Genomic DNA, 11,657 nt, shown 5'->3' on the forward strand with positions numbered 1-11,657 from the left:
GGGTTGCATAATATCCTTTCAGGGGTGCTACATACAGCACCAGCACCACCGTCACAGCCAGGTAAGATTGATATGTGTGCCTCCAGAAAAGAGAAGGGTACACATGGGGCTGGACCAAGATGCAACTGTTAGGAGGTAGCACTCCTGCCTGCATTAAGCTTATTATTGCCTGAAGTTTAGAGGAGGCTTTCAGCTCTCCCTAACCCACTTAAACCACTGTGCTCCTATCCAAGCATGCAGAGCTGTACTTCAGAGGATTACTTCCCACCCTTGGCAAGATGTGCGAGATTTGGGTGTCCATTCTTAATCGTGTTTGTGGTTATGTGTGCTGCTGATTTATAAATTAGTCAGTGCCCTTTAAAATTCATGCACGGTGTTTGACATTCTGACATTCCTATGGCAGTAAATTTTATAGGCGCCCTCTCTGCTGGAGTGGTACCTTGCTCTTAATTGTTTATAATGAATTTCCCATACAGCTTGAGTAATTTGTTCTCCATAGAATCCTAGTACTTTGTGCTGTCCAAGGGCTTTGATTAAATGATTCCCATCCAGAAAAAGAGACTCAAACTTGTCTTGTCTGAAAACACTGAAAAATAAGCAATTTCCAGTTTCTGTATCAGTCTGAGGTAGATTTCTTTCTCCCTCACACACACAGTTTGGAAGTTGTTACCAAATTAGCTAGGTGTGACCCTATTTAAACTGAGAAATTTCAGCCCAAGCTGCGATGACGGAAGATGTAATCGTTGTGTTAGAATATTCTCTTGCACGCTGTGCGGGTGCTCCTGTGGTTGTTAGTTATTAGTATCTGAATGTGAAAAAACATTTTCTAAAGATGATTTAAGAACAGAAAACAGATCTAGTGCTGTAAAAGAGTTGTTCAAACCTACTGAAGTGCATAGAGCCACACAGCTTAAAGTGCAACCTGTGTAAATTAGACTGAAAAAATGTGCTCTAGAAAAGAGAGTCCAGGGCACTGCAGAATGACCCATCTGCCAGTGCAATGCTATTTACCTTGTCCATTGCTGTAAATGCTCCTTTCACTTTGGCTAAATGAAGCCCCTGCAGGGTAAATAGCAGCTGACCCACTCGGAGACAGCACAGGCATAGTAATCTTGGGCCATGAGAAATGGAGAACTCAGTTTTGTAAGTCACCTAAAACATTTTACCTTTTCAGGTGGCTGCTAGGCATCAGTTTTTAGTAGTAGTAACAACAACTTGCCCTTCCAGCTTCCCTTTTTTGCCAAAGAGCTCAAAGTGCTTAGCACTGTTTAATGAGCCTTATAATAGCTTTGTAAGCTGAGTGGCGTCAGCAAGAACATGGTCCTCCAACAAAGAGTCAGAAATGGAATCTTTCTTGGACTTTGTATTCCATCTCCTCTTTCACCTCATTTCCTGCTGCTGGCTAGCCCACTCTGCCTCCCCCGGTGGCTTGGGGGCCTTGGCGGCCTTTCCTTAATAGTCTTCCTCTCCACTTTTTTTCTTGGCTTTCTCCCCATTCTGCTGGTGAATCCTTAAGTAGATAACCGTGCTTCCTGCATGGTGAGGTGTTGTGGGGTTGGTTGCCAACTCTGTATATGGCTGTGGCTCCCATTACCAGCTATGCTAGATACTGTTTTAGGAGTGGGCAGTCAAAAGTAGGTGGGCAAAAGCATTTGAAGGAGCCATCAAATAGTCACAGGTTTCTCTCTCCATTGGTATTTCTGGTCCCTTCACTTTCCTTCTTAGTCTGGGCAGAGGCACTTGGAGCTACAGTTTCACTCCTTTCAGCTGCACAAAACTGTTCCCAGCCATCTCCCCAGACTTAAGGGCCCCTGAGTACTCTGGGAAATAGAGTTTATTTTGCCTGCTGGGGAGTTGATTTAAGGATTAGTTCACTCACCAGGAAAACATGGACAAAGTTAATTGTATTGCCCAAGGTGATGCAACAAACATAGGTTGGAGCTGAGGACAGAACCCGTGAATTCTGACCCTTGATTCTGTGCTGTAACCAGGAGGTATTTTGGCCATGAATTGTCTGTAACTTCATTGAAAAGTTACTCCTTTAATCTCTAGTGAAGTGAAATTAGAGAAACCACCTTTTTTTTTTTTTTTTGTCTGCTTATGACAATAAGCATTTTCTACCATGGATTTATTTTTCAAATTCTTACAAAAATTCTCATAAATAATTGGCAGTAATATACATGGGTAGAAACACATGGGACTATATCCTGTTTTACCCATTAGGCATTAAGTACAAATGTGCATGAGCCCTTGAAAAAACTTTCATGTGAAAAGCGGTGGCGCCGTTTCCTTTTCACTGAGTTGTGACTTCATCTTAAGGCTAAGAAGATGTCATGCTTCAAAAGTAGCTTCATTAGTAGTTGTTCAGAGTGTTGGATAGGGTGGCATAAAATTGCAGTTATTTTTGAGCATCTACTTAGGTGCCTAATATGTTGAATAGAATCTGCCCATCCTATTTTGAATCTTGTTAATTATTTTCTGCTTTGAGTTGCAGTGACTGCCGTCAATTTGGCAACTGAAACAAAGAAAGGAGATGCCCCAGTTGGTTCTGAGTAAAAATTAAATGTGCTTGACCTAATAAAAACATGATAGTTTCCCAGCAGAAAATTAGACTGGGCAGACTAATTGCTAAGGCCTTAGCATTTGGATGAGCTTATAATTCTGGTTCTGATCTTACAATGAGCTGAATGTAAAATACTTCATCTTAGTGGTTCCCTTTATTTCTTTTACTATGGCTTTTGTAGTGGTCTGTTTATTGATCAATAAAATATTGTTACAGTACAGTGTTTGGAAACCAACTGGACATCCATACTGGTGGCATAGATCTTGCTTTTCCTCATCACGAAAATGAAATTGCACAATGTGAGGCTTATTATCAATGTGAACAATGGTGCAATTATTTTCTACACTCTGGTAAGTAAAAAAACTAAGATGTTTTAATTTTTTTGTACTTCACTTTCTTCTTTTAATGGCATACTACTTGTATTCTTCAAAATTTGGGGGAAAACGTGCTTCAGGACAGAGGTACTGCTATTGTGGCTAAGTGTTTTTCCCCCTTTCCTTTTTTTTCTTTAAATAAATGAAGAAAATAATTAGAAATGAAACTTACCAGAGCTAATACAAATAGAAGCCTTTATTAGTACAGGAATGGTAGGATTTTTTTATTGTATCTGGATTTTGGGAAGTTGCCAAGTCGTGACATTTTGTACATGTGTGGATGGGAAGGTCACTAACTGTCTTTTGAAGATATTGTCTCCTAGAATTCTTGCTCGCTTTTTATCTACCTTCTCTCAGAATTTGTGGTGCTGCTGTGGAAGTTATGTTGTCTTTTTTGTCTTTCTGGAAAGCACCTACATTGAACACCTTCAAGAGCAAATTGGATGCTTATCTTGCTGGGATCCTATGACCCAGCTGACTTCCAGCTGTTTGGGTGAGAGGCTGGACTAGCTGATCTTCCGAGGTCCCTTCCACCCCTAATGTCTGTGAAATCTGTGATATTTGTCTGTCTTCATAAAGATTGAAAAGATTTATTCATGTTTGCTGTTTTGGATGTAGTCCTAAAAATAGAACTTTGATTCCAAGGTGATATAATCTGAGGTAAGGTGAGAGGATAGGTGGATGCTTTTTTTTTTTTAAATAATTTTTAAAAGCTGGAATAGTTACAGATCATTCTTGGGTTCCTTTTTTTCAGTCAAGTGTTGTTGGCCTGAAAAGAAAGTTTTCATTAGAAATCTGTAATGAATGACTATATTTATAAATATAATGGAATAATTTGAATGATGATGAGAAGAGACATCCATACCACAGGGAAATGTGACCTGCAGGTAATGCTGAGGTGTGTGGAAGCTGGTGAACAAACAAAACCCCCAAAGCTGTTTCAACAGAGAGAAATAACTGTGTTGGAGAAACACACTGGCAGTGCTGAATATAATTATTTTGTAGTTGACATACATGAAACTTACCTACATTCTTTTGGGAGACTTAATTGTACCAATAGCCTTATGTCATGTGATGAGAAGAAACAAAATGTGGTGGGTTCAGATGTGATTTGGAACTGTCATCTTTTTGCATTCTGGTTTGTACTTTGCCATGAAATTCCAGAATCCTGGGAAAGAGATGGGCCTTCAGGTGTGTACTACCATTCCCTGCTTGGGTTTTTCAGGCATGAATTCCCTGTAAACTGCCACCTTCTGGTTGTAGTACTGTCTAGTCTACATGGAGCATCTTTCTTGAAAGCCATAGGAGCAGATCTTTAGCTGGTGTAAATTCTCATAAATCCAGAGAAATCTTTTTCTAGCTTGCTCAGCAGCCACTTAAGGATGATGTACAAGAAGCAGGCTAGCTAGAAACAACCCATATTTGCCCTTGATCACAGGGTTTATAGCCCTGTCTCTCTTCCTCTTTGGATGTTTCACATACCCCTTCCTTTCTCCCTTATTATAGAGAAACCTGACTTGCTGCATCAGCTGATACATCATGCTATTTTATAATGAATAATTTTCAACATTATTTAAAACTGGCTCAAGTAACCTTGATGTTACGCTCTCTCCAATCATTGTGAACAAGGCCAAGCTGTGTTTAAATCAAATTTAGAAACGGTGACCTAGTCTTTGACTAAAATAAGTTGAGGAGGCACAATTCGGTGCTGTCAGCACTTGCCAGAGGGAAAGAAATAATTAAAGAAAAAGGTTAGTTAAAATTTGCTTCTGAATGTCCTTTGCAACTTGGTTAGGAAAGGAATTTGTCAGAGCTGTAGTACACACAGGTTCATAGTATAAAGAACCCATCTCTTGTTTCTTTACAAAACTGAGAAGAGGACTTGACTTTATGAATCTATTAAGATGATTTTATTTTCTGGCCAGCTGCTTCATTGGTTATGCCTAAATAGATCATCTGAAAGGGCCAGACCTTAGTTCACACAGCTTCATCCTTTGCTGTGCTGAGTAAGAATCCTCCTATGCAGATTTTAATGATAATGGTGCTCCAACAAACACTAACGTATGAGGAAGCAGTATTAGCAGTACTGTAACATAACAGTACTAGCAGAGCAAAAAGCAGTATTGGCAATAGTACTAGCGATAGTAACCCTGAATGTTATACTTCTGTTTGCCACAATGATTACTTTGGCAGTCTCTAAAGTTGACATATTGACTACTGCTGTTTCATAGAAGAAGCCTTGCTGAGTTCACTGGGTTACCTGGAGTAAAGACTGCAGACTTAGACCCACTGTAGATGCTGGAAAAAGATGAGGTGGTTCACCCATGCAGGTACTCGCCCGTGAAACAAAGTTACTAGTTTCCACTCCCAGCATAGAACAGGCTATCAGTCAGCAAGAGTTGGTTCAGAGGCAGGTTATTATCCTTCAGGGCAAGCTTTTCTTCTTATGTTGGGGAGCTTACTGATTTTTCTTCAGCATTCATTTCCGTAGCAAAGTTTTAGGTGATGGTATCTTTAAATTTAGTTTGGAAATCAAAGCCCCAAGAAAAACTTTGTCTAGGAGAGAATGAAGGGTTCACAGATCATTTAAAGAAAACCAACTAGAATCCAGTGAGAAGTCAGGTGATGACAATTCTTTAGAAGCCAATAAATTATATTCACTTAAGGGATGGATTTTCTTATGAGGACTTTATTTTTAGACTGCTTGTACTCTGGAAAGAATATCAGGACCTTCTTAACTTCAGCTTGTTACTTTGTTTTGGTTTTTTAATGAAACTATCCCATCTTTATGATGATGTGCTCTTGACAGGCATATTATTGAAGGTGGTTATTGCTGCTTTATTAGGAAAACCCATGCAACACAAACGCCCTGTTCCAGGAATTTAGATCTGGTTGCCTAAATTTGAATATCTTAATGCATATTTCTGTACCTACCTGAGAGTTGCCTGATTTCTTAGAAGTGCAGCACATCTTCAAGCTTCACTGCATTCGGTGGGATCTGCAGGTGCTCATCTTCTGAATCTGGCTGCTCTTACACAGGGGCCTAAATTCAGGCATCCAGGAGTAAAAATAGTCTGGCATTTCTCTTGGCTGCATTTGTTAGTACTAAAGACCAGTGCACCTTCATAAGTGGAAGGTGTTGCATCTAGGGAGAAGGAACCAGCAACACCCCTTTAGGTTGGGGATCACCCTTCTTGTCAACACGATGGCAGAAAGGGATCTTAGAGTTTTTGGCAGCTCATCCATCCTGGAGTCAACAATGAGAGGAAGTGGTCAGTAAGGCTAACTGCACCTTGTGCATCTACAGATGCATCACAGGCAGGTCCAGGGAGGTGATCCTTCCCCTCTATGTGGCGCTGATCAGGCCACAGTTGGACTACTGTGTTCAGTTCTGGGCACCGCACTTCAAGAGGGATGTGGCTAGCATTGAGAGGGTCCAGAGGAGGGATACTGTCATGGTCAAGGGGCAGTGGGCAGGCCCTACGAAGAGAGGCTAAAGGGCCTGAAACTGTTCAGTCTCCACACAAGAAGGCTGAAAGGGGATTTGGTGGCCATTTACAAACTCACCAGGGGGAACCAGTGGGAATTGGGAGAGGCTCTGTTCCCGCAGGCACCACCTGGGGTTACTAGGAATAACAGCCACAAATTGTTAGAGAGAGGGTTCAGGCTGGACATCAGGATGCATTACTTTACAGTTAGGGCTGCCAGGCTCTGGAATGGGCTCCCAACTGAAGTGGTACTCTCTCCTACCTTGGGGGTCTTCAAGATGAGGCTGAAAGATATTTGGCTGGGGTGATATGACCCTGGCACCCTTTCCTACCTGGGGCAGGGGGTCAAACCTGATGATCTGTTTAGGTCCCTTCAAACCCTAGCACTATGATACTATGATGAAAGCAGAATCTTGTTTTGATGGCAGAGTCCTTGTAGCCAACATCAGATCTTTTTCCTCTCAATTTGGGGATCACACAGGTTAGCTTTCCAGTTGAGGAGATTTCTGATGGTACATGGCTTTCTGGAACCAGCCAGGACAGGAAATGATAGCAAGAGTTTCTAGTTCACTGCTCACCCTGAACACCCTGTCTCTGTATTTTGCCCAGAAGACTTTTGTTTACAGGCATCTTGTGTGCAAAAAAAAAAAAAAAAGCAAACAAGCCTGAAAACCTTGCTGTGCATAGAATAACATAAATTGTTTGTATCCCATTGGAGGAATGGTAAGCAAAAGTAAAGTAAAACCTCTGCCACTGTCAGGAAAATCAAAATGCAGTCACTTGTTCCTTAATGTCCGTAAAGAGCACGCTGTTTGGGGTGTAAGATGGAGACCAGATAATGATGAATTGGGTGAGGACCAGTAATAATCTCATGGGCAATGTCCATGTGAGCATGGCTGTTTGTCTCCCTGGGGACAACTAGCAGTGGCACACCTTATACTGCCACTAGTTGTTTCCAGGGAACTCCAGGCACATGGCATGTTACTCCAGGTAGGGGAGGGGAGGCTGGGGCCAGCACTGGGCTGGCCCCAGCAGCTGGTGCTAGGGGCCTCCTGGGGCTGCAGCAGCATCAGTCTTGCCATTCAGAGCCTGGCCAGCAGCTGCAGCATGACTCCAGCTGCCAGGCTTCAGTATTGAGTGGTGTACGCTGCTCCTGTGTGCGCTAGTCCATTGCTCTGTGCTTTTTTTTGACCCCGGTAATCCAGGAGTTAAAAAATCCCTGCACTGCTCCCTTGCGGCATGGAGAACAGCTGAATGTGCAGTATGTGGTGCTGCGGATGTGTCTGTGGCACCATGTACTGACTGCTGCACTCCTTTGGATGTGGTCATGGAGTTCAAATCAGAGTTATTCAGTAGTAAGGGAAGTTTGCAGTCGTCTGTATCTGTAATATACTATAGTTCCTATAGCTGTACTTCATGCCTGATCCTGAAAGGAACTGAGTGTCTGCAACTTGAATGGAAGTTTAGAGCATTTTTCAACTAAGAGTTAATCCCTTTAGTCTGAAAAGCCAATAGAGGCTTTTAAACCATGGTGCTGAATACTATCACTGGCTGCACTGTTAGCAGTTTATTTTCTCTCCTTTTTTAGAGGAGGCTGTGTTCTATCTCTGATATTCTTTATATTTTGCCATCATTTTTCCCTCTGTTAACAGAACATTTGCTCTTCCATCCTTTTATTAATCCCTAAATGTGGTGGTGTTTTGTTTATTTCCCCATTTTTTGAAACTCGCTCATTTTGTGCATGCTGTTCTGAGGCAAACCTGAAGGAAATGTTTTTGGATCAGTTGTCTACAAGTTATGTTTGTGTTCCTTTTTTTTACCCAGAGCACTAACGAATAGACATAAATGTATGTAAAAATGTAGGGCTTGTGCTTGGAGTAAAAGTACATTTAAAAAGACCGAGTCTTGCCTTGGTTGGTAGAAATCCAACTACATTAGTCCTGCATCTAGCAACTGTAGCATCTCAGAGCAGAATTTTTCTTTTTGCTTTCTACCTATTCAGAAACAGATTAAATTAACATTATTGTTTTTGTTTCAGGGCACTTGCACGTTAAAGGAAATCGAGAAAAAATGTCAAAATCATTAAAAAACTACGTTACAATTAAGGTAATATACTGTTGTATACTACAGAAATGTGTAGGATTTTTTTGTATACCAATATTCATTTTGGGTGCCTATAGATGAGAAAGGAGGCTGCTCCGATGCGCTGTAATTTAATAGAGTCTGCTGGAGTGTGGTAATTACCATGATCCAGCAACCTCCTGCATCTTGTATCAGTGTCCCTGTGCTTCAAAATGTCAGTGGAAGTGCTTTATCTAAAGCTCATTTGATGCTGATATACAAGAAGCTCTGGGCACTTTAGTGGCTCCAAGAGCCTCTATAACTAAAGTTCCCCCCACCCCCTTCCCTCTACTCCCAGAACATGTGGATAAACACCCATGCAAGCCAGTGTAAAGGCTGGACGGGAAAGAGCTCCCCAGGTTTGGAGCTCATGGCTGTGATGGCATATTTGGGTAAATTTAATCTTCAGTCATTGTCAGTAAGATACTCTGATTAAACCTTGTTTTATAATTCTCTGAAGCCAAGACCTATGGACCATGATAAAAAAAGTAGTTCTTTTCTTTGTATAATACATTTTTATACTCCAGTCATAATACATCTCAGATGAGAGGTATTTGGAAAGACTATGCTTAGATGATATGATTTAATTGATTCAGTTTTCAATTAAATTGCCCAGCAGATGAACAGATGTATACCATTCATAGATGTATACAGTTGTGGAACAATATTGTTTTGACACTTTATTTTGTATCTCCTTTAATATGAAGCAGACCTCCGGACTCATGAGGTGAACAAACTCACTTTTTACATGGAGTTTTCATAAATCTTATGCTGCTGCACTGATGGCTCTTGCAGTCTGCATTTCCTTTATTGCCATTGTCTTAGTAATATACGTAGATCTTTATCTCGCATCTACTTTCAACAAGTGGCAAGAGCATGTCTGTTTCAGCAAGTTCTTTATTCTTTTAAATGACATGCTGTATTAGTGTCCCATGCTCTTGCCAGAAGCAGCTTTCCTTTGTTGAAGCGGTTGTTTCTGGCGGATTTTATCAGGAGGTTTATTAACAGGTTCAGACAAAGCTCTTGAAATGGTGTAGAGCGCAGTTTGTCCTCTGCTTCATTCACAGCATAAGTGTTCAACAACAGCTTGGCTGCACTTTTTTTTGCTACTTGGTGTCAGCAGTGAATAATCTTTCTCATGTAGGCATGTCATAAGAGGCTGAATCAGTGTACTGATTTCCCTCTCTGGCTTCCCTGGAAGACTATTTAAAATCCTTGGAAAATCAAAGTGCAGTGTGAGCTACTGTTTTGCGTAAAATTTCTCCTCGTGCTGTCTGTTTACAGTGAAGTTGTAGGAAAATTTTCCATTGCTGACAGTTCTCTCAGTATTTTTCCAAGTATGAAGAGATGATGGAAAGGTGAAATAATGAGGGGTAATACAACAAGCACTACTTTTAAAATAATTCTTTTTTAATTTTTAATGGGATATTTTACACCAGGAAATATCCTTTGGAAGATGAAAAGGGACTTCCCATTAGCAAGTTGTTATGTGCAATGTGAGTCAAATACTTCTAACAATTAAAAAGCTGCAAATCTAATGTTTCTTCCTTTTAATATTCTAGAGATGATTTCTCTCTCTCATTAACCCCATTAAGTAATTTTCAGTATAGTGAACCACACTTCCTCCCATTTAGGCTTTCTACAACTTGAATTTAAAACTCATGTGGAACTTTACTTGTATGCATCCTGAAAAATTCAAGGCAAGGGTAATGCCTACTGCCTTTCCTTTGTCTTCCTTGGCAGTAATGCACTGAGTGCATACCTTATTGTTGGTGGGGCCGGTTTTCCCTTTCCTGCGGCCATGCTGTATTCATTTAGTCAAGTTGTGTGGTTGTTTTTATGGCCCTCCTTCCCCCTTATTTGATTGCTCTTGGGGCGTGCACTGTTAGTTTCCCCATACATTCATATAAATTATTTTCTTCTTTAGGCATAATGTTCAGCTATCATACATTACCACAATGTCTCCAGGCAATTTTTGTATACTGAGCTATATAAAGTTTTGAAAGCATAATTAATAGCCTAGTCTGGTTCTTGATTTTGGTTTAATCTTGATTGCCTCAATTATTTCTATTTTCATTTTGTATATTGTACATGCCTAACATTTTTCTACCTTCAGCATGATGCTTGTTTTAATATTGTTACAGAAGCTAAATTTTAGATATTTCTTAAAGAAATGTACTTTCCCCCCTTAGTTTCTTGCATGTGCTGACTTTTTGTTCTTTAGGGTTTTTAAGTTCTACAACACTTGAGTGCTGCCAACCTAATATCATCCTTTTGCTAATTTATAAAAAATAAACACAAGTTAAAATTGTAACCAACTTTTACCAGCTAGTTTGTCCCCTTGTATGAGGTAGACAAGATTATCAAGTAGTTGAAACTTTTTAAATGAGTCTGTGAGATTTGATGTGGTTCTTTTAAAGACGGTGGGAAATTCTTTATCAGGAGGGTAAACTACTTTTAATGGAAACGTAACTTTAATCCAAAATAAGGTAATTGCCCTGAGGATTAATCTGATTGAAAGGTTCAATGATAAATTGAAGCAACACAAAATAACTTAATTTTTGTGCACCCCTAGTTTTCTTGTGTATTCTGAGCTGTAAACTTCTTTTTCAACAAGCCCTGCCTATTTATTTACCCAAAAGCACAAAGCTGGGGAAACGTTGGAGTAGCACCCTCCTCCTTTTTAATATCTGAAGCTCAGCTCAACATTTTCAGATCTATTTTTTCCCCCTACAATAAACAGTACATGTACTGTTTGTGAGAATTTTTTGTGAAAGTATAGCTTTTGAATGCATTTTTCAGTGAGTTATACTGACAGTTGTGGCATTTGGCATATTTATGACATTTTCTTATTTAATGTTGCTACAAGTGAAATATAATTTTTAGTTTCAATATTTATGTAAATGTATTGAAGAGGGGGAATATTTTTAAACTTTCAAACTGCAGAAGTGAACTAGGGGAAAATGGGTTAGAATCATAGAATCAATGAGTCAGAAGGGACCTAGACAGATCATCGAATCCAAACCCCCCCCATGGGCAAGAAGGAGCACTGGGGGTGGCAGGGGTCATAAGACCCCTGCTCTGTGCGTTTCAAGCCCAGCCAGAGATGAC

General features: G+C 40.3%; 1 protein-coding gene across 1 annotated transcript in view; it reads left to right on the forward strand.

Moving 5' to 3' along the window:
* The window catches only part of CARS2 (cysteinyl-tRNA synthetase 2, mitochondrial (putative)), a 62,749-nt gene that overhangs the window by 23,910 nt on the left and 27,182 nt on the right, over window positions 1-11,657 (forward strand). The window contains exons 7-9 of the mRNA XM_019529659.1: window positions 2,780-2,913; window positions 8,464-8,531; window positions 10,181-10,246. Of these exons, the coding sequence (XP_019385204.1) occupies window positions 2,780-2,913; window positions 8,464-8,531; window positions 10,181-10,246 (268 nt within the window). The remainder of the gene's footprint in view (window positions 1-2,779; window positions 2,914-8,463; window positions 8,532-10,180; window positions 10,247-11,657) is intronic.

This window comes from Crocodylus porosus, unplaced genomic scaffold, assembly GCF_001723895.1.
Source record: "Crocodylus porosus isolate Cpor-Errol unplaced genomic scaffold, CroPor_comp1, whole genome shotgun sequence".
Taxonomy (NCBI): Eukaryota; Metazoa; Chordata; order Crocodylia; family Crocodylidae; genus Crocodylus; species Crocodylus porosus.